The 23,703-nt window shown below is 43.2% G+C and overlaps 1 protein-coding gene across 1 annotated transcript in view; it reads left to right on the forward strand.

Moving 5' to 3' along the window:
• The first annotated feature begins 295 nt into the window (after positions 1-295).
• The window catches only part of LCT (lactase), a 48,814-nt gene continuing 25,406 nt past the window's right edge, over positions 296-23,703 (forward strand). Inside the window, exons 1-6 of the mRNA NM_001205787.2 lie at positions 296-935; positions 11,210-11,289; positions 14,197-14,280; positions 16,147-16,249; positions 17,950-18,028; positions 22,005-22,731. Of these exons, the coding sequence (NP_001192716.2) occupies positions 296-935; positions 11,210-11,289; positions 14,197-14,280; positions 16,147-16,249; positions 17,950-18,028; positions 22,005-22,731 (1,713 nt within the window). The remainder of the gene's footprint in view (positions 936-11,209; positions 11,290-14,196; positions 14,281-16,146; positions 16,250-17,949; positions 18,029-22,004; positions 22,732-23,703) is intronic.

Here is a 23,703-nt window from a genome sequence, read left to right on the forward strand (position 1 = left end):
GGACGACAGAGGATGAGATGGTTCGATGGCATCACCGACTCAATGGACATGAGTTTGAGTAAACTCTGGGAGTTGGTGATAGACAAGGAGGCCTGGCGTGCTGCCGTCCATGGGGTCGCAAAGTGTCGGACACGACTGAGTGACTGAACTGAACTAAACTGATGAATCATGTACTGATTTCATTATTGTAGATAATCCAGTTACCTATTAAGTGTTAATAGTTGCTTGGTATTTTACAACCTCAACTGAAGTTATAAAGTAAGTAATCCACAAACCTCCTGACAGTTCCTTGAAGATGGAGCTGGCCTGGCATTTAGTCCTTACTGTTCTTTTAAGTTTTTCTTGCTGGGGTTTAGACTGGGACTCTGATAAAAATTTCATCTCAGCTGCTGGTCCTCTAACCAACAGCTTGCTACACGACCTGAGAGATCCCCTGGGAAACCAGGCTTCTCCATTTGTAGCAGAAGATGAAGAAATTTACGTTTGTCGCCAGCCACTGCCTGCATTCCTGCCAGAGTACTTTAGAAGTGTCCGCGCCAGTATGATCACCCATTACAAAGTATTTCTGCCATGGGCACAACTTCTCCCAGAAGGAATCTCGGAGAACCCAGACAAGGAAACAGTGCTGTGCTATAGGCAACTGCTTGAAGCCCTCAAGACTGCTCAGCTTCAGCCCTTGGTGGTTCTACACCACCAGACCCTCCCTGCCAGCACTCTCCAGAGAACTGAGACCTTTGCCGATCTCTTTGCGGCCTATGCCTCCTTTGCCTTCCACTCCTTTGGGGACCTAGTTGAGATCTGGTTCACTTTTAGTGATTTGGAGAGAGTGATCACGAAGCTTCCCCACCAGGAATCAAGATCTTCACGTCTGCAGATGCTCACTGATGCCCACAGAAAAGCCTATGAGATTTACCATGAAAAATATGCTTCTCAAGGTGAGTTCACACAACCCTGATGGCTGACCCACCAGCAGCCTTCATCATCCACCTTCATCCACCCTTCTTAAAGCAGGACTCAGCATTTCTTTCCACTTACTTTCAACAGTCCCCTCATAGCTATTTACAAGTGAGAAATTAATATCCTGAAGATTTCTTGGTGGAGGTAGGTAGGGGTGGCTTGCGTTGTACCATGCCCAACATCCCCTTTGAAAAATGTCTTGAAACCCTCCTTACCCAGTCTTGAGTCTACACTATTATCAATTATCTTTCTGTCTTTCCTTCTTCAGTCTTGCCTCCCTGACTCTCCCTAGGATTTCAAGATTGCCCATTTTCTTTCAGCCTCCCTGCTTTCTTTTTTACATTTTAATTTTTTATACTTTTTGACCATGCTGCGTGGCTTGGGAGACCTTAGTTCCCAACGAGGGGTCAAAACCATGCCCCGTGTAATGGAAGCTCAGAGTCCTAACCCCTGGACCATCAGGGAAACCTTGAGCCTCCCCGTTTTTCTTATGTGAAGAGAATTACATGCTCTAGTTGAAGCTTATATTCCAGCAGGGGAGACAAATACAAGATAAAATAACGATACGCTGATGGATAGTGAGAAGAACATGATTACAATTGTCCATATTCCTGCTTCATAGCTCATTTAAGCTTCCCATTCAGTAGGTCTGGACAGACTAAGGACATTGATTTTAATATATTCCCTAGATGAATCTGAGGTATACCAATTTTGAGAACCAATTAGATTAATTAGGTTAATTGGATTAGATATGCTTTCTAGTTTTTATTATATACTGTATATTTGTATACTTACTATATATCTGTATACTTGTATATTCTACTTTTTAAATTTATTTTTAATTGGACTTTACAATTTTGTGCTGGTTTTTTGCCGTACAATAACATGTATGTATACATGTAACATACTTGTATACATACTATATATCTGTATACTTGTATATTCTACTTTTTAAATTTATTTTTAATTGGACTTTAAAATTTTGTGCTGTTTTTTTTGCCGTACGATAACATGAATCCCATAAATATACATATTCCCCATCCCTCTTAAACTTCCCTCCCACACCATGTTCTACTTTTGAAACTTAACATATAATTAATATATTCTCATTTTAATAAAAACTCATTGAAAGTATGATTTTCAATGTTCTTACATGTTCGCATTATATTAATGGCTCATTTAAGATATTTCATTTTTACATACTAGTTTAATTTTCAGTTAAAAATTACGTTGCAGTGAACATATGTATAAATACTTGCCTTCAGATAAATTCTGACAGACTCTTTTTAAAAAAAAAAAAGTATTTGTGTAACTTACGGCTGTGCTGAGTCTCATTGCTGCACATGGGCTTTCTCTGGTTGCACAATGAGAAGTGCAGGCTTCACACTGCGGTACCTTCTCTTGTTGCTGCTCCCAGGCTCTAAGCTTGAGGGCTCAGTGGTTGCAGTGCATGGGCTTAGTTACCCCAGGGCATGTGGGATCTTCCTGGACCAGAGATCAGATCTGTGTCCCCTGTTTCACCAGGCAGTTTCTTTAGCACTGAGTCACCAGGGAAGCCCTCTGAGATTCTTGAAACTGAAATTACCAGGTCAGAAGATGCACTTTCTTTAAGACTTCAAAGGATGTTGCTAAATTATTTTCCAGAAAAGTTGTAACTTTATACCAACAATTACAAAATTGTTCTTCTGACCCCACTCAGCCTGTTTTCAGTGATGTAATTGTTTTATCATTGGTGTAGACAGAAATAGTTAATAACAGATCTATAATAAAAATAGAAAAGAGTTTTATTCAAGCCAAACTATATCTTTGGAGGGAGCCTCTCGGAAATCTCCGAGGGACTCCTCAAGAAAAGCATGGTTTTAAGCACAGTTTTATATTTCGTCAGAAAAAAGAACATCAACCATGACGGGGGTACATTCCTGCAAAGTTTTGAAAAAAGACAGATTAGCCTGTGCACAGAGAGTATGTGTGGCTTGCCACCCGGGAAGGAAGCCTTATTATCAGAGGTGTACTGTCACTGACGTCCCAGGAAAAGAGGCATTCATCTCTATCTTCACAACAGACATTCTTTACTTCTGGACAATGCATCTTCTTCTTTGATGGTTAAAGCACATGGAAAATGTATGTTTAACAGACTACAAAACAGGATGTTCTAGTTAGCAAAAAGTTTATGTTAAATCATGCATAAGCCAGAATGACTTCCCCATATCTCAGTACGTGAAAATTTTCTTCCATCATTGGTAATTTGATGGCTGAAAACTATTATCTCCTTATATTCTTTATTTGCATGTGTTCAATTATAGAGAGGTTAAACATTTTTTTCTGTGTTTAAAATAAAATCAGGGCAAGGGGGAAAAGAGTGGGAATGTGATTGGGGCTATTTTAGATATGATTGTCAAAAAGGCTGTCCTTGGACCACCTTTTTAGCCAAGTGGAAGGAGGGAGAGAGCCACAGGATCTGGAGGGTTACACGCTGCTGGGTGAGAGAACAATCCTGCCGAGGGAGCCACAAAAGCCCAGCTATCAGTTTCATAAACTCTAGGTCAAGGGAGAACAAGAGATGCCGGATTTGAAACCAGTTTCTTTAAAAGCCTATCATGGAACGAATGAGAAAATAAATAAATATTTATTGACTGTAATTCTACTGAAGAAGCTTTGAGTAAAATGAACTTTGAAAGAAGGCAAAGCTAGACATGGATCATCTGAAGCTGAAGAAAATCTGTCTTATTTTGAGGACTAATTCCATAGAATTATTTTAAATTATAAAGCTATATATACATGTTTGTTAAAATGTTTTACATATTTCATTTTTGATCTTCATCAGGTTACTAAAGACTATTTCTTTCTTAAACTCATGTTTGCCTTCTTTTCTTCTTCTGCTCATTCCTCCCAGCCTTCATTTCATGTTTTATCAACATCACTAGATTGTCTGTCCCTGATATAATACAGGACACTAAGTAAATTCTCTTCTCAGTCTCTTTACTATTCCAAAAGACAGTTTTCCTTCCTCCTTTCTCTCTCTCACTCATCTTCCGCTTTTTAATCCAATTCCATAGCTTTGTTGTTCTTTGTAAAATACATTTTTAATATACCCAAAAAAGTTACATATGTTGATTAAAAGCAAAATATAATTTTTAAAAAGCAGGGATATTGAATAATATCCCATGAACTGAAAAGAAATTTTGAGACCAAAAAGTGAAGCAGGCAACTCCATAAAGTATAATTATGGGGTTTATTGTGGGTAACTTACATATGGGTTGGATTGGCGATCTGGAAGCATTTGCAGCTGCATTCCCCACTGCTGGGCTTCCCTGATAGCTCAGTTGGTAAGAATCCATCTGCAATGCAGGAGACCCTGGTTCAATTCCTGGGTCGGGAAGATCCCCTGGAGAAGAGATAGGTTGCCCACTCCAGTATTTGTGGGCTTCCCTTGTGGCTCAGCTGGTAAAGAATCCGCCTGCAATGCGGGAGACCTGGGTTCCATCCCTGTGTTGGGAAGATCCCCTGGAGAAGGGAAAGGCTACCCACTTCGGTATTCTGGCCTGGAGAATTCCATGAACTGTATAGCCCATGGACACGACAAAATGTCAGACTCGACTGAGCGACTTTCACTTCCCCACTGCCAAAAAGGGTATGGGGAATTTAAAGGGGCCAAAGCTAAAAATACAATCTGACTACTAAGGGAGTAGCACATTTGCACCAATGGGAGCCGGGGGTTTTTCCTCCCCCTTGGGGTCTCATGACCATTTTTCCCTGTGGACCATTAACTATCTGTGTTAGTTGAATAGCATTCTTCCAGTTCTTGCATCAGATGAAGACAAGGGTAAAAGTTGATAGGAAACTTATCTGGCTTGGGTGCATTTCTTGTGAGTACACTAGAGCTCAGTCACGCAGGATGGGAAGTGGGTAGGACTGCAGGCCTAAGAAGGAGCTGATAAAATGCAGTCAATGTGATTCAGCCACATAATAGTTAACATCCACGAAGTGACCACGCAGTCCAGCAATTAAGCTATAACAATACTGTGATGGTTTTGTAATATATAGAAATATTGAATTACTATTTATACTCATGGACTAACAATGTTGTAGGTTAATTATGCTTCAATTTTTTTTAAAGCAAGTAAACAGCAAAAAATGAAATTATACCCACAATATAATATCTGCTAAGTAGAGAGCCAAGAAAAATAAAAGCAAATGTCAAGGCAAAAATATTTGCATCACAAATATTCATAGCAGTATTATTCGTAATAACCAAAAGTGGAAACAACCCTAATGGCCATCAGTTGATGGATAAAGAAAAAGTGGCGTATTAGTAAAATGGAATAGTACTCAGCACTTGAAAGGAGTGATTGATTCATGCTACAATATGATAATTCTTGAAGACATTATGCTAAGTGAAAGCAGCCAGCCCCCAAAGACCACATATTATATAATTTCATTGCTATTAAATGTCCAGAGTAGAAAAACCTATAGTAGAGACACTAAAGTAGAGTAGTGATGTCTGGGGCTAGAAGACAGAATGAGAACCGACTGCTAATGGGGATGTAATATCTTTCTGGGTGACTAAAGTGTTCCAGAATTAGTGCAGAGAGTTGCACAGCTTTGTAAATGTACTAAATATAACAAAATGTTATAGTTTAAAAGGATGTATTTTATAGTATATGAATTATACCTCAATTTTAATGTAAAAATTAGTTAGAAAGCTGAGGGTTTATAAGACAAAACAAACCATATCACAACTTTTGTCTACTTGTATGTTTTTCCCTATCTCATCTCCCACTCTACCCACTCCCTCCCAGGTTACCACTGTGCTAAATATTCCATCCATCTTGCATTAGACCATGGCTTTCCCCCTCCCACACTGGTGTCACAGTGGATGTACAAGTTTAAGCATTTCAATAAAATAATTAATTACAGGAAAAGTGGCATTTTACTAAATACATTTTAGCCCCAAAATCACCATGTTTAAGAAATATGTTTAAAAATTAAATTCCCATTTACTGATGACTAGAAAATAAACAATCTGAAATGAAGTTCTGATTTTTTTCCAAGGAATTTTTTTTATCAGGGAATGAGTTACCTACAGTGAAATGCATGGATCTTAATTTTACAGTCTGATCTGTAAAATTGAACCCATACCCGTATCAAGATATAAAATTAAAACCATCCTCTCATCATGATATAAAATATTCATCAACACCTCCAAAACCCCCATTTCTGATCATTGTATCCCTTCCTAATCCTTACCCCAGAAAAAATGTTGATCTGGCTCCTATCAGGAATCATACAGTATGTACTATTTTGTGTCTGTCTTTTTCCATCAGTATGTTCGTGAGATTCATTTATTTTGTTGCTGTTCGTAATTTGCTGCTTGTTTCTTCTAAGTGGTGTTCTATTGTGGATGTATCACAACTGAGGGGCACTTGGGCAGTTTCCAGTTTTTATCTCATATAAATAAGTTGCTACGAACATTCTTGTACAAGGTTTTGCACGGACGTATGTTTTCATTTCTCTTGGATAATACCTAGGAGAGGAAATGCTGGATTACAGGGGAGAGATGTATTTGACTTTCTAAGAAACCGCCAATTTCTCAAAGCAGTTGTTCTATTTTATACTCCCACTAGCTATGTGTGAGAATTTCAGTAGCCTCATAATCCTTACTAACATTTGGCATTTTCGTCCTTTTCTGTTTTAGCCATTCTGATGGTATCTCATTCAGATTGCATTACTTTTTTAAAAAAAAGTTTCTATCCCAAATGCGTATGTATTTAAACAATTTAGTGTCCAATTTTGCTTGGTTTGGAATTTAGCATGATGAAAGAGTATTATACATTTTGTAGTCCTCTAGGACTTTTTTGTTCAAACAAAATTGTTTCCAAGGCTTATTCATATTGTTGAACAGAGCTATATCATCTTCTTTTCACTGCTTTCCACTGTGAGACTAAGCCAAGTTTTATTAATTCATTTTCCTAAGTTCATTTGTATCATTTTTTAACATAATTTTGTTTACTTATTTATTTTTGGCTGTGCTGGGTCTTCATTACTGCGTGGCCTTTTTCTCTGGTTGCAGTGAGTGGGGGCTACTCTCGAGCTGCAGCGTGCAGGCTTCTCATTGTGTTGGCTTGTCTTGTTGCAAGCGTGAGCTCTAGGGCGCTCAGACTTCAGAAACTGTGGCTTATTGGCTCAGTAGCTGCGGACACTGGGCTCTAGAGCACAGGCTCAATAGTTGTGGCACACAGGCTTAGTTGCTCTGAGGCATGCACGATCTTTCTGGATCAGGGATCAAAACTGTACCTTCTGCATTGGCAGGCTAATTCTTTACCACTGAGCCGCCAGGGAAGCCCCCAATCCCTTTCCCCTCTACTCTGAATCTCAGATATTAGGTAATTGTACATTTTGCAAGAACACTGCTTAGTCATTTTCTGTCATTGTGTCACTGTTGATATTTCTTAATGATTAAGAGGTAATCATTTAAAAGTCAGAGAGAACCTGAAAAATTAAAAGCTATAGGTGGTTCAGAGTTTTTTCCTTTCTAATCAAGACTTTTAAAAAATTAATGTTACTTTTTTGTTTGTTTTGATTTTTACTTGTTTTGCCTATCCAGGGCCAAGGAAATAATTTGTTCAGCATGTTGGTAATATATCCATAGGAAGATACTCTATCAATACAGGCAAACCTTTAAAGCATTTTTACTTTTTATTATTTTACTTCTTTATTTACATGTTTATTGAGTTAGAGGTACATGAGAAAATGTTAAACCAAACAACTACTTTGAAAACAGATTGAGTTGGTGATTTGAATTTATTTGGCTATTTTAAAAAGTACTTTGCTTTACCTAAATTCACTTGAATCCAAAATTTGAAGTATCCTAGTAACTTATTGAAATAACTGAGGTAGTGACTTGCTTCAAGATTGCATACATCCTACAATAATACTACTTTTTAGAACAGTTTTAGATTTATAGAAAATTTGAGCAGATAGTACAGAGTTTCCATATGTCCCTGTCCCTGAAACCAGTTTCCCCTAACATAAACATCTTACATTATTATGGGACATTTGTTGCAATTAAAGAACCAAGGTTGATACGCTATTACTAACTAAAGTCCATGTTTTGTTCAGATTTCCTTAATTTCTCTTGCATGTCCTTTTTCTACTCTGGAATCTCTTCCAAGGTACCACATTATATTTAGTTGTCGTATCTCTGTAGGCTCCTCTGAGCTGTGAGAGAAGTTACAGCCCTGTGCTTTGGTGGCCGGGATGTAATGGTGTAGCCACTATGGAAAGCTGTATGACAGTTCCTCAAGAAATGGAGCCTGCAATTGCCATATGATCTAGCACTTGCGGGAATACACCCAAAAGAACTGAAAGCAGGAGCTTGAACAGATATTTGCACACCCATTTTCATGGCGTTATTCAAAACAATCAAAAGATGAAAACAATCCATATGCCCATACAAGGATGAATGGATAAATAAAACATGCTAGATACATACAATTGAATGTTATTCAGCCTTCAAAAGAAATGAAATTCTGACACATGCTACAGCATGGATGAACCTTGGGTACACTACACTAAGTGAAATAAGCCAGACACGAAAGGACAAATATTGTATGACTCCACCTATATGAAGGACCTAGAATGATCAAACTCACAGAGACAGAAAGTAGAATAATGATTACCAGAGACTGGGTGGAGGAGGGAATGGGGAAAAACTCATGGACCCGGAGTTTCTGTTTGAAATGATGGAAATCTGGGGAGGTGGATGGTGGTGACAGTTGCAGAACAAAGCCACTTTAAAAAAATTTAATGGTTAATTTTATGTTATGTATTTTTACCGCAATTTTGAGTTCTTTTCTAATGACTGTGTGTTGTTATAAACTTCCTGCTCGTGTTTTCAACGTCCTACCGTTGGAAGGATATGAAAAGATTCTTGGCAGACCAGCAGGAGCATGAACACATCTCTCACAGGAAGAGCAGAGTTGCACACCGCGCCTCCCACCTGCCGACACCGGAACACAATCTAGGCAACGCTGGGGACTCCCACCCTCCTCCTGAAGCATTGATCCTGGCAGTTCAATACTGGCCTGATTGATTACTTCTATTTAAACATTTGGGGCAAAAGGGAGAGGAGCAAACAAAAAGGGGCTGTTTTGTATGAACAATAGCAGTGGGTTTTAGAGGAATGACATACTTTTGTGGTGGAAACAGAACTGAGCTTATCCTTAAACAAAATCTAGTAATACCTGTGAGGGACATAAACTCACACATTGCCATGCAGTAATTTCCTACATGGGCTTGAAACAGTTAATACTCAACCCCCATCAAATACTGATTCTGAGTTCTGTAGACAAGCACACTGACCTTTAACCATATCCAGCAAAAATTACAAGATAAATTATCTTAAACCAGTGTAATTAGCCCCCACTTCAGTCCCGAAGAAACATGAACTGCCAGCTTAGAATGAGGTTCCAGTTTTGAGTAACCTGCATTTTATGTTATTTTAAGAAGTATAGTTTGTGCTTGCACTAGGAACCAGTTAGGAATAATATCAGAAATTTTATTTTGTATGATATGAGACTTTCTGGAACCTCAGGTACGTTTGTTCACTCTGAGTCTAAAAACAGCTTGTTAAGTCAAATAGGAGTGATGTGTGAGTCAGTTGCACTTAGGGATTAACTGTCCTCCTGTGTCATGTCATTGATCCAGAGATAATACTAAATTGGACATTTAAAAATGTTCAGCACAGGCTGAGAACATATGTTCTACGTGTGCTGATGTGATGATAGACTGAAGTGTGGAAAATCTGTGGAAGGTGAAATGGCTCCATGGGGCACAATCACTGAATAACTGGAAAATAGCATTATCTTATCAGAAGGAGGACCAAATGTCTCTGAGTGATATTCCTAGCTCAGAGGATTTCAAAGTTCCATTATGCCTATCAAAATAAGCACTTTGGTAGTTGGCAGCGGTTGGTTATTAATAGTGGTTTCAATGACTGGGGAGATCTTTCTCCTGTACAGAATTTGAATGTAGGAGAGAGGTCAGGCATATAAGCTTGTCATTTAAGTCTCAAACGCTGGCTTTAGGCCATTTTGTTTACTGTTTCCAAAGCACAGGTCTGAGCACTTGCCTATGCACCCATCCTAAGCTTGCTATTTGGAGAGACTCGAGAAATGTCGAAGCTTGCTCCTCAGGGAGCGCACAGTCTCAGCAGGAGATAAAGACTTTTGTGCATCAAGGAGTTAGATGGTGCTTCTGACAACTGAGGCATCCCAAGTCCACCACATGAATGGGTGCATTCTCAGTCATGTCCGACTCTTTGCAACATCTTGGACTGCAGCCTGCCAGGCTCCTCTGTCCATTGGATTTTCCAGGAAACAATACTGGAGTGGGTTGCCATTTCCTCTTCAAGGGGATCTTCCCCACCCAGGGATGAAACCCGCATCTCCTGCATCTCCTGCATTGGCAGGTGGATTCTTTGCCACTAAGCCACCTGAGATGCCCACAGCAGCGTGTTTCAAACTGGTCTGAGCACCACTGTATCTGAAGCACCCAGGAAGCTTGTTAAAAGGCTCTCATTCCTGGGTCCACCCCAGTCGGCTGACAAGAAGGACAGGTGATTCTGATGTACGTAAGCTTCAACACCACTGTTAGGTGATCAAATGTCAAAGCGAGAGGGTTCAAGCTGCACTGGTCTATGTTTCCTTCATATTCTCCTCAATGCACAGTAAGGGTTGGATGGACTTGGCACAGTGAATAAGGACAGGTAACAGCAGTCCCCTGAGAGCACCCTACCTCTCCAAAGTCTCTCCACTTGGAAGTCTAAACTGTTGTTTAGACCAACAGTTCCCAAGCTTTAGCAGGTGTCGGAATCACCTGGAGCGCTTGTAAAGCACGCAGAGGCCAAGGTTTATTAGGAACTGAGACGCAGCTCTCTCCATCTGCCTTTTACGTTGTGTGGGGTTAGGGAAAGGAACTGTTTTGATTCTTGCAAAAGATTTTACAAGTGTCCTGCACGTCACTGTTCTGATTTATATGAAACAGTCTCTAAAGGGACATTTCTTTAAAAGCTACCTTGTTTTCTAAAGTCTTTCAGCTTGAGTAAAATCATGTGAGTGATTTCTGCAGAAATCTTTTTTAAAGTTGGTGAATGTGGACTAGAAAGGCCAACAGAAAACGAGTTCACCAGTGGCTTCTGGGGTCACAGCCTCCTTCCTCTCTCACCTACATCCCCTCATCTGGTTGGTTTCAGGTGGAAAACTCTCTGTGGTCCTGCGAGCTGAGATGCTCTCCAAGCTCCTGCTAGAACCATCTATGTCTACACTTGTCAAGGTAATGACAGCCCAAAGAAATAGAATCTGTAACTTCTGAGAAAAGTTGCAAGTTTAGTTTTAAAAAAACAATAGAAATTTTTGTCGACTTGACATCCTTTCTTTTTAAATTTATCTTATTGACATGTATTTAACCTACAATGCTGTGTTAATTTCTACTGTACAGCAAAATGATTCAGTTATATATATTTTATATACATATACATTCTTTGTCACATTCTTTTCCATTATGGTTTATCACAGGATATTAAATATAGTTCCCTCTGCTATACAGAAGGACCTTGTTGTTTATCCATCCTACATATAATGGTTTGCTTGACATTCTTACAAATGCCTCTTCTGAGTGTTATGCATTCTCTAGATTTATAATTACTTTAAAACAAAATCTTATTTGTTGTAGCCCCAGCTTTCACTTGGTCAAGTGTCAGCTTTTGCCTACACAAAGACGTCAAATGCCTCTGGTCTTGCTCCTTCTTAAAAAGAGCTTATCAAAAGAGAGGTCAGTTTTGTATTTTTCATTTGTTTGTTTTTTTAGCAAAACAGACACTAGTGTAAGAGGTTTTTTTTTTAAATAACATTAATAATGTGGTCCCTAGAGTGCCCATCCTGTTTTCTACCTCCTCTAAAAACAACTTTTAACTATAATTTTAATAATAAACGTTAAAACATTTGAGAATTTAACAGCCTTGGCCCTTGTAACGTTGACTGCTGGGCAGCGTGGAAAACCCTCTGAGAAAACAACTGATTCCTGTAGTTGCTGCACCGTGTCTGTGCTGCGATGGAGGCCCCATGTGCCAAGGTCCAACTTCAGATTTACAAGCTCAGGGGTTTAAAAACCAGACATGATAAGGTCCTGAAATGACCAGGCCCAAGACTGATAGTATGACCAGAAAACCAGAATATCTAAATTCTTTTATAAGGGGCGATAACTGCTATCAGTTATGAGCTCAGGAGACCAAAGTGCTGATCAGAAAATGCTTGTCAAGAAGTAGTCTTTGAACTGGTCTCTCTGCCCCCATTTCCCCCCTGCAATACATCTTTTGCTGAATTCCCTGCTGAGAAGCTACGTTCCCCTGAAACGGTGAAGGTCCTCAGAGCCTTCCAGAATGCGGCTCACCAGGGCCCTCTTGCCGGCTCTCTGCCCTCGCCTTTTCCCCGGTGTGCATGCTGTCACTCCACCAGCCCTGCGGCATTCGCTACCCGAAGTCTTATCCTCCTTCCCTTCCTCAAATCTCTTCCAATAAAATTCTACCCATTATTAACATCAGTGTCAATGTGCCCACCATAAAGAGGCTTCTGTTAATAATACTTCCCCACTAAACCTGATGTGGTCTCTCCCTGCTTGGAATATTTTAGCCATTTGTTAGATCAGCAGTTCTCAAATTTTGGTATCAGAATCACCTGGAGAGTTGCTGCTGCTGCTACTGCTGCTAAGTCGCTTCAGTTGTGTTCAACTCTGTGCGACCCATAGACAGCAGCCCACCAGGCTCCCCTGTCCCTGGGATTCTCCAGGAAAGAACAGTGGAGAGGATTGCCATTTCCTTCTCCAAAGCATGAAAGTGAGAAGTGAAAGGGAAGTCATTCAGTCGTGTCCAACTCTTTGCGACCCCATGGACTGCAGCCTACCAAGCTCCTCCGTCCATGGGATTTTCCAGGCAAGAGTACTGGAGTGGGGTGCCATTGCCTTCTCCGACCTGGAGAGCTACTAAAGTACAAAACTTAGTGTGGAGGGACGCCCTGGGCTTTCATAGCCTTCCCACATTCCCAGGTGAGTCTAATCCCCACCAAGATTTGAGGTGTGGACTTTTCTTATATCACTTAGAACTTTCTGCCTGTTCTTCATGTGGTCAGTACATTTACTAACTCTATCAAGTTGTAAGTTTCTGTGGCTCCTACTCGTCTTTAAACCCAGCACAGTGACTTTCAAGAGTTTGAAGTCTATGATCACATGCTGCCTGGGGCTGGTAGACAAAGCAAGGGCTGAGAGGGCCAAGAATGTTCCAGTGGAGCTTGCCAGTGGGGAGCAAGCCTGTGGACTGTTGAGCAAACATGGCAACAACTTGATTGGGAAAACCACAGGGAGCAGTGGAGAGTCAGTTATCTAAGGTCAAGTGCACTGGGTTGTTCCCAGATGCCATCACCCACGGTCTCTGTCCCAAGGGAGGACAAGGGGGGAGCACAGGCAACAATCTGGTCGTGGCCAGGAGAGAAATGGCTCGCTGAAAAGGGTGGAGACTCTGGATCTGTAGTTCTTAAAGTATGTGCAGACAGAGACAGGGTGGAGATGTATGTCCTTAACTGGAGCACAAATAGGAGTGTCCACAGACCATGAGAGCTCTGTTCCTGGATTATAGTATGGGCCAGGCTAGGGCCAACGGGAGTGGACTTTAAGCTGTGGTTTGAAAGTAGCCAGTGACGATAGCCTACAATTAAAACTCCAAGCTCCGGTAGGGTCTGCAGAGATTACTAAGTGGACCGTGAGTGGCTGAATCTCCATTGCCTCTGTCCTGCAGAGTGGAAGGGCCATGAGAAGGGTGCCACCCAGGGCAGCTCTGGCCTTTGACCCCTTTTCTTAGAGTTCACTCACTCGGTGGAAACCCACCCTTTCTGGCCCGCAGTACTTCTTTTATTCACTCACTCACTCATTCCATTGTACACATTTATTGAGCCCTTCCTGTGTGCCAAGCACTTTGCTGAGTGCATACATGATGCATTCCTCACAACACAGAGGCAAACCCCATACACATTCTCACCTCGTCCCCAGCTTTTCCTCATCCTGCTTTTTCCTTGGAAAATCCTGCTTTGGAGTATTCCATTTAGTAACGAGAGAAACAAAAAAAATAGTTCTGAGCTAGTTCTTCATCTTGAAATTGCTTATGTTCTAAAGATTCTGTTTGCTTATTTCCAGGATGCAGTTGACTTCATCTCTCTTGATTTATCTTATGAATGCCACAGTGAGGCAGATTTACCACAGACGTTGAGTGAACTGCAGGTAACTTAAGCTATTTTCCATATTGATGATGAATGGCAAAGGTTCCTGAGAGCATACTAGTCATTTAATGCTTCAGCTGATGCATAAACTGGTGGTCCAGTGGTTAGGACTCCATGCTTTCATCTCTGCCAAAGGCCTGAGTTCAATCCCTAGTTAAGGAACAAAGTTCCCACAAGCCTTGCAGCACAGCCCCCCCACCAAAAAAAGAATCCATATACAGGCAGACTTCCCTGGTGGTCAGATGGTAAAGCATCTACCTACAATGCAGGAGACCCAGGTTCAATCCCCGGGTTGGGAAGATCCTCTGGAGAAGGCAATGGCAACCCACTCCAGTACTCTTGCCTGGAAAATCCCATGGACGGAGGAGTGTGGTAGGCTACAGTCCATGGGGTCGCGAAAAGTCAGACATGACTGAGCGACTTCACTTTCACTTTCTTTCATACATGTAGTCTTGTCTGAGGAAATTTCCATAGAGAACCTCTGGAGGTTAGATAGTCTTCCCTGGAAAGGATAGAGAGAGTTGGCTTTTTAAGGTAAGTATTTACCTGGATCCTCTGCTCTCTCATGTAGAAAGCTATTGAGAATCAGAATTCCAGTGTTCATTCTGAGATTGAAAAAGACATTTCGTAGATGTGGTCATGGAAATATTTGCCTTAACAAGCCAACCCTCACTGTCTACTCCCCCCAAAGAACCTGTACGCCCCTCTCTGAGCCTTAGCTGCTGCTCCCTGCCAGCACACAGGTGTCTTAGGGCCCGGGGACCCATCGCATGTCCACAGGTTCTGAGTGCTGCAAGAGCTGTGTGTGGAGGTCCTGCATTCCCTTCTCAGAAGAAACCCTGCTCACCAGGGAATTCCTCACTCAGCAGACGGCTCCTCCAGCTCTCCAGCCCTGTGACATCACAGGCCACCCTACTGTGCATGGGTCTTTCAGGAAGGAGAAAACCCTTTATTCCCTTAGTAATTTGACTTTACCACATTGACCCGGCACAGGGGAGGAACACAGCTATGTGAGCCACAGCCCCACTAACTGGTTCTGAGCAAGTTAATCTGTTTCTCAGAGCTTAAGTCACCTCATTGTTACTGGTGGCTCTGAGAAAATAAAGAACCTGCCAGCCTCCTGTTTGAGTAGTTGCTGTTGGTATTTCTCAGTGGCTGTTAACTATTCAGAGGAGGGGAAGATAGTGTGGGAAAAATGACCAAACCCAAGAAAAAGTAACTTAAAATGAGGTCAAACAACTTGTCAGCCCAAAGATGTTCCTTTTGATACTGAAATGGCTAGAAATGGGAGAAAAATGACACCTGCTCCAATTTTAATGGAGATAGTTTCTTTTCAATTTCTTTATGGAAAATGTCAGACATATCCAATGGTAGAAAGAAAAACACAATGAAGCCATCTCCAGGTTCAGAGGCTGTCGACTCGGGGTTGATCTTGTTTCCTTTATACCCTGCCTCGCCCCTCCCCAAGCCAGATTGCTCTGAAGCAAAGCCTCGACATTATAAACATCATGACGGCAGCTCCTGATGGAGCTTCTTGTAGTAGCTCAGGCCGCTGACATGGGCAGATGACCTTGTTCCTGGTCCTAATACAGAGACTAGTTCTAGGAGGTTCCTTGTGGCCTGAGGTGATAGGATAGATGAACCTATGTCTTTGGTGGGGGTCTGTATAGAGAATGGCCTCTGTTATAGAAAAGTGTAGTTTTTTCCTCCCTCGAGTCTAGAGTCAGCTCCCTTTATTAACTGACACGGCTAGAGGTCATTTCCAAAACCACACTGAGTGTTGTGGCTTCACATCTTGAACACCTGTCCCTGTTAACTAACAACTCTCAGCAACTTCGGTTCCCTTGCTGGCCTATATCATTTTCAGACCACTGAACCAAAAGTGAAAGTTTTCGTCTTCAGCCTGAAACTCCAGAACTGCCTCTCCACCAGGAACAACGTAGCCCATCTGCTCTTCAGCCTGCTCAAAGGTGAGTGGGCCATCATCGGAGAGGTTTGCAGTGACGTTTGGCACGTTGGCTTGTAGGGTAGCAATCTTGAGAGTCTGGGGTTCCAACAGGAGAAGAAGAAGAAGGTATGGTCTGAGAGCCTGCCCTAGATGCGTGTAGAGTCCTTGCCTTCTTACTGTTGGTCACTTAGTTCCCACTGACCCAAGAAAGAAGAGAAGCTCTGTACAGCACGTGAAGGATGCCAGGGTCTCATGGAGATAAAGACCATCGGGCCAGAGATGTCAGGTGTAAGCATGGCAACAGCCCTGTGCCCATCTGTCTGTTTCAACTGCTCCTCCCTCCAGGGTCTCTCATCTGTGCCCCCCTTTGCAGGACTGCTCTCTGCCCACCCCAGACACTTTTACTTTTGTTCATTTCCCCATTGCTTGATCAGCATCTTCAGTTACAGGACCCCACAACTCATGGACCATCTCCAAAATGTCTCTTATTTCAAATTCTTGAGAGTGAATCTGATGGGTGGGCCATGCATCAGAAGACTTCTCCTGGGACTTCCCTTGGTGGTCCAGTGGTTAAGACTCCATGCTTCCAATGCTGGGGCTGCAGGTTCGATCCCTGGTCAGGGAACTAGGATCCTGCATGCTGTACAGCATATAAAAAAGGTTAACATTACATTTGATAAAAAATTTTTAAATGATTATTCAGAAGAAGATTGTCCTGGTCCAGTCTGGTCAAGGGAAAGCAGTGTCCATTAAGGCACCAGGGGCTGAGGACCACTAGACACTCTGCCAGAAGGGGCCAGGGGCAGGCCCCTGGGTGCCTGATATCCAGTTCAGTCTCCCTGTAAGGTCAGAATATGGGAGATGTTGGTCGTGCCCTTTTTACCACTTGTAACCAGTGCTGAGCTGGCTTCACAGACTTCATGAACCACATCTATGAATGCCACATAACTCTCGCCCTAACTCACTTTGGAGTAATGATTTCCTGTTCTTAAATCCCATCCCTTTCTAAATGGTTGAAATAGGCAATCTTATGTTTATGCTGCTGCTGCTGCTAAGTCACTTCAGTCGTGTCCGACTCTGTGCGACCCCATAGACGGCAGCCCACCAGGCTCCCCTGTCCCTGGGATTCTCCAGGCAAGAACACTGGAGTGGGTTGCCATTTCCTTCTCCAGTGCATGAAAGTGAAAAGTGAAAGTGAAGGTGCTCAGTTGTGTCCGACTCTTTGCGACCCCATGGACTGCAGCCCACCAGGCTCCTCTGTCCATGGGATTTTCCAGGCAAGAGTACTGGAGTGGGGTGCTTCTTGCAAAAAAGATTCCACCCTCTCCTAATGTTTGAGGTCTTCTGAGTCAGTTGTGCTCTGCATTTGGTCTCTAGAAAAGCAGCATCAGCATCACTGGAAACTTGTTAGATATTCACATTCCAGAGCCCACCTCAGATCAGAAAGCTCCTAGCAGAAACCTGGGAGTTGGGCCCAGCAATCTGCATTGAACAGGCTCCACAGGTGATGCCGATGCACATGGAAGTTTGAGAACTGCTGTTCTTAGTAGGAAAAAAAATCACATGTGACCTCCTTAAATCATGGCCTTGGAATTTTCCAGAGGGGCTTGGAACCATTGCTTGGAGTTTGGCTGTGGTATATGAGTGAGGAGAACTGTTGATGGCAGTCATGCATAGCTGGGTGGGCTTCAGGTGGAGTGAATTAAACTTCTTCTCTTTCAGCCATAAATGAAGACCAAATGCTCGTCATTGGGTTTGATATTAGTACATTCCTGAGCTGTTCATCGAGTTCCAAGAAAAGGTAATGTTAGATTTCCTGTTGAACTATCAGTAACTGATGTTTGCAGAATGCTCTGCTGTTCTTCACCTGTGTAAACTCACGGGACTGTTATCATGTGCCTTTGGATTAGTGAGTCCTCTGCGGCCATTCTGGACATGAAAGATGGAGACTCAGGGGAAGGCTGGGAGCAGTGTCTCTGGGCCCCATGCAGTTCTGACATTCTCACCAATCATTCAGCCTCCTCTAGTTCACCAAGAGCACACAACTAACAGAGCTGGTGTTTGAAGCCCTGCCTTCTAGTTTAGATCTTTTTGGAGGCATTGTTAGATGATGAAGAGCAGGCTGGGTTAACGATAGACCTGCCCATCCCTGAAGTTATGTGGTCTGAGTAAAGTGAGTTCTCTGCACCATTTTCTCTCATGAAATTTGAAGCCTATTACCTGCAAGGAGACAGCATAAATGGGAAAGTCAGCCGTGCACCGGGCAGAAGCCTAATTCAATGGTTTCTCAGGACAAATGTTTTAAAATATTGTGGGATTGCAAATAATTTCTTAGCACATGAAGTACAAAATTGGTAAGACACATACTAAAAAAAAATTAGAGCAGATCTGCAATTATCTCCATAATTATGTTAGTCTCCTGCACTTACCTGGAGAAAGGCATGGCAACCCACTCCAGCATTCTTGTCTGGAGAATCCCATGGACAGAAGAACCTGGTGGGTTACAGTCCATTGGGTTGCAAAGAGTTGGACATGACTGAAGGGACTTGGCACCCACTCGTGCATGCACTTACATTCCAATGCATTTCTCGAGTGAGAAATCTTGGTGTGGAAGCCAGTGCAGGGAGTTTCCCAGAACCCTCAGCACTCCACAGGAGTATGTTGCACAATGGAATGTCTCATACCCTGTGTCAAGGAAGGACTAGGGGCAACCATTAGCTTCCCAGACCTTCAGCCAAAGCTCGCTGCAGACATTTCTAGCGTAGCTCTGTCCAAGATCATAAGCTTCAGTGCGTTACCTCTTTGTACCTTTTTTTCTCCCAGCACTTGGCTGTCCTCAGCCATGTCTCCCTCTACTGTTCAGTCCTCTCAACTCACTTCAAATCAGCAGTTCACATCACCAGACCCTAAGCAGCGACATGTCAGGCTTTGTGCTCAGAGTGTGAGAAGTATATTGCAGTTATACTGCATGAGCAAGCAGGTCAGAACTGCTCTCCGTTTATATTTGGAATCAGCTGAGGAGTGCTGGGCTGTTTTTTGGAAAATAAAACTGAAGAGGTCATAATAAAAGGGGCAGTCTGAGAAAGCAGTGCTTATAAAATCACAAGGTGACATGAGACATCAGTTCCAGGGTTCTCTTTCTAACACCTTGATCTCTCGCTACTTCCCCTGAAGGGAAGGTCCAATGTTGGATAACATGTGAGTGGGTGAGTGTTTATGGAGAACCTGCAGGTGTGGGGCAGGTGGAAGGGGGTTTTGGGAGGACAGACATCATTTTCTCATTGGAGTGTTTTAGACTCAGAAATGAGACAGGCGCACCAGTGACTCTAGCAGAGAGTGTGGCAGGAGATACAGCACTGCTCCCCAGAGGAGAGGATGAGAGCATTACCGGGATGCTCTGAGGGGTTAGAGTAGAAGGTGAGGGACAGCTGAAGGAGGGACACCTGGAAGGCTGGGCATACGGACTTCTTGAGCTAAATCTCTACCCAACTGAGGCAAACCTAGGCTTCAAGGCCTGTATGGCAAGTTCTGTTTTATCCAGGTGGAGTTTATTTCTTGAAAACCTCTTTTCACCCAAGCCAGGACAATCATGATCAGAAGGGTTGGGTCGGAAGAGCTGAGTGGGCACCCCTCCGTGTCCCTGGTGTGCTCAGACTCATGCATCTGTTTTGGATAATCCACAGCTATAGGCCATCATTTCCCGTCACCACTTTTCTACCAAATGCAGAGTTGATGCTTCATAACACAGAAGGAGCTTAAGTTTGAACCCTGGAGAAGGGCATGGCAACCCACTCCAGTATTCTTGCCTGGAGAACCCCATGGACAGAGGAGCCTAGTGGGCTACAGTCCATAGGGTCACACAGAGTTGGACATGACTGAAGGGATTTAACACACACAAATTTGTAAGGCTCAGGCCCCAGTCCATGGGAGAGATCTTTCTGCAGGGTCCCTGTACCAGTTCTGCGCTCTGGGCCAGGCTTGTAAAATGCCAGCCCCTCTCCACACGAGAGCCCTAGGACAGGGAGTTGCTCTTGTCCTTCACTGCCTCTCCCCATGTGTGTTCTCTCCTCCGGGCTGAACACACCCACCTCTACCAAAGCTTCCTCAAGGCTGCCCTCTGCTGGTGAAACTGCTGCATGTTCTCAGGCACTGGTCTCCAGCCCAAACGACAGGACTCAAGGAGGGAGGGAGGGAGGGAGGGAGGGAGGAGGGAGAGAGAAGGAAAACAGACTAGAATTAAACAGAATATATCAGACTTTGTTGTGTATGAAAATAGCTCTTTAAAAATAATTTTATTTATTTTTGACTCAGCTGGGTTTTCATTGCTGCATGGGCTTTTCTCTAGTTGAAGAGAGCGGGAGCGATGGGGTGCTGCTACTTTTCATTGCAGCGTGCAGGCTTCTCATTGCAGTGGCTTCTCTTGTTGCAGAACATGGGCTCTAGGGCGCTCAGGCTTCAGTAGTTGCTGCACAAGTGCTCGATAGTTGCGGCTCCCAGGCTCTAGAGTACAGACTCAGTAGCTGTGGTGCACAGGCCTAGTTGCTCTGAGGCATGTGGGATCTCCCTGAACCAGGGATCAAACTCATGTCTTCTGCATTAGCAGGTGGATTCTTTACCACTGAGCCACCAGGGAAGCCCCCCAAATAGCATTTCATGTTATGTTTTATTTCAGCTATGTTTATTTCAGATATATTTATTTCTGAATAAATATTTATGTTCATAAAACATAACACAAATATGCATATAATGTCCACACATCTACGCATATATATAGTGATATGTGGTAAAAGCACAGACTCTGAGCTCTATAATTCGCAAGCTGTCTAATCAAGGAGTTCTCATTTTAAAAAAAGATAAAAGTTTATTGACATAAATGAAGCCCAGAGATGGACAGTCTATAGAGTGGGTAAAATCATCAGAAGTCCAGGCTCCTCTCTTGTTGTTTTCTCACCCTTATCAAAACTTCTACCTCATGGTCCTAGATGGATGCTTGAGCTCCTGCCATTATGACCATAACCCAGGCAACATGAACAAGAAAGGAGGTTGTAGCTGGGGCTGATATTTAAGTGGTACCCATCAGTAGAGCTGTACTGGTAGTTCAATTACTGAAATATTTCTGTACCAGCTGGTAAATAGCTGCTGACCCCTGATGCCCAGAAATTACTCACTTCTTTAAGTCTCAGTTTCCTTCTCTGTAGGAAGAAGATAAATAATGTGCCTACCTCATACACTTATTTTGAAATTTAAATGAGGTAATTAATGTACATACATTTTTATCACAGTGGCCAATACAGAATCAAAAGACTCAATAACTGAAGTCATTATCTTTAGTTGTGTTTTATAAATATACATTATAAGAAGAAAAATTTCATCAGAACTGAAGACGGTATTCAAGGGTGTTCTAATACAGAGACTAGTAGCATTAGCACAGTATTTTCAGTCATGCAGGAGTAGTGATAACTTGCCTAAGTTCAGTTCACTCAGTCATGTCCAACTCTTTGTGACCCCATGGACTGCAGCATGCCAGGCCTCCCTGTCCATCACCAACTCCCGGAGTTTACTCAAACTCATGCCCACTGAGTAGGTGATGCCATCCAACCATCTCATCCTAACTTGCCTAAGAAGGGGTAATAATAATAATTTCCCATCTCCCAGTCACTTCCTGCCCATCACTTGGAGTCAGTGTTATTGGAATCTTTACTTTACATCAGTCTCAGGTCACCTATAAATTAGAGTCATTACTTATTATGTCCCTTCATGTCACTTCATTCCCTCAGCTGGTCTTGTTCTCTGAGTGACAGCCTGACCCTCCAGACTGCCCCGCAGCTGGGCCCAGACACAGCAGTATACGCCTGGTCGCCCCGCTCAGCCTATCAGAGGGTCTGGGAAGCGTTTGCCAACCAGTCCAAGGCAGAACGGGATGCTTTCCTGCAGGATGTTTTTCCTGAAGGCTTCCTCTGGGGTGTCTCCACGGGAGCTTTTAACGTGGAAGGAGGCTGGGCCGAGGATGGAAGAGGGCCGAGCATCTGGGACAGAGTTGGGCACCAGAACACCAACAAGGGCCAAGCAACGCCAGAGGTGGCCAGCGACAGTTACCACAAGGCAGACACTGACGTTGCCCTGCTCCGTGGCCTCCAGGCCCAGGTCTACAAGTTCTCCATCTCCTGGTCCCGCATCTTCCCCACTGGGCAGGGGCGTAACCCCAACCCCCGGGGTGTTGCCTACTACAACAAACTGATTGACAGCCTGCTGGACTCGCACATCGAGCCCATGGCCACCCTGTTCCACTGGGACCTGCCCCAGGCCCTGCAGGATCGCGGTGGGTGGCAGAGTGAAGATGTGGTGGACGCCTTCCTGGACTATGCAGCCTTCTGCTTCTCCACGTTTGGGGACCGTGTGAAGCTATGGGTGACCTTCCACGAGCCGTGGGTGATGAGCTACGCGGGCTACGGCACCGGCCAGCACGCACCGGGCATCTCCGACCCAGGGGTGGCCTCTTTTAAGGTACTTCCCATCCTTGCAGTGCCTACTTGTTGGAAGAAGAAGGGCACTTGGTTGGAAAAACACTCTTTCACCTTCCCATCAGCAAGTCTTTCCTTTTTCTTCTTTAGAGGAAATTGGAGGGAGGGAAGGAGCTGTTAAAATTGTTAAAAGTACCAAACGCTGTTCTGGTGCTTTAAACATTGTTACTGCATCCTCAGAACAGCTCTGATGGACGAGGGAATTGGGGTTCAGGAGGAGAAGCAATTTGGTTGTGATGACATTGCTAGTGGGTTAGCAGTGTAAAGCCAACATTTTGAGCCCAAATCTACTTGACTCCAAAGCAAGTGTTCCATGTCAGCCAGGACTTAACTGCAAGTGACAGAAAACCCAACCTAAACTGACTTTAAAGCAAGGAGGGAATTTCTGAGTTCAGGAAACTAGAAAGTCCTAGTTTTAGCTGATCAGAGTAGAGTTGTTTGGACTACTGATGACGTTACCAGGACTCAGTTTTTCTTTTTCTCTTGTTCCCCTCATTGGCTTTATTCTTGGGCTTCCCGGTAGCCAGATGGCTGCAATCCTTCTCTGATATTTCAACATAAGTAGAAAACAGGAAAGATTGCTTATCACTGTTCTGGCAGAGGTCTCCTGTGCTCATGGTCTCCGTGTGGGTCACATGCTCATCACTGAACCAGTCACTGGGTCTAGGCTAGGGGGCTGTGAAGCTCAGTGCAGATCCCAGCTCTACCCCTCAGTACTGGCTGAGAGATGGGGAGGTGGAGACGGAGGAAGGTGATCTTTCCAGGGGGCAATCAGAGTATCACTTCAACAAGAAGGGGATGTATATCTTGAAAACAAAATATATATTTTTTCTTTTTTTTGGCCACATGTGGCATGTGGGATCTTAGTTCCCCAATCAGGGATTGAACCAATGCCCCTTTCAGTAGAGGTGCAGAGTCTTAACCAGGGAAGTCCCTGGAGACAAAATTTTAAATA

Source organism: Bos taurus, chromosome 2 (genome assembly GCF_002263795.3).
Source record: "Bos taurus isolate L1 Dominette 01449 registration number 42190680 breed Hereford chromosome 2, ARS-UCD2.0, whole genome shotgun sequence".
NCBI lineage: Eukaryota > Metazoa > Chordata > Mammalia > Artiodactyla > Bovidae > Bos > Bos taurus.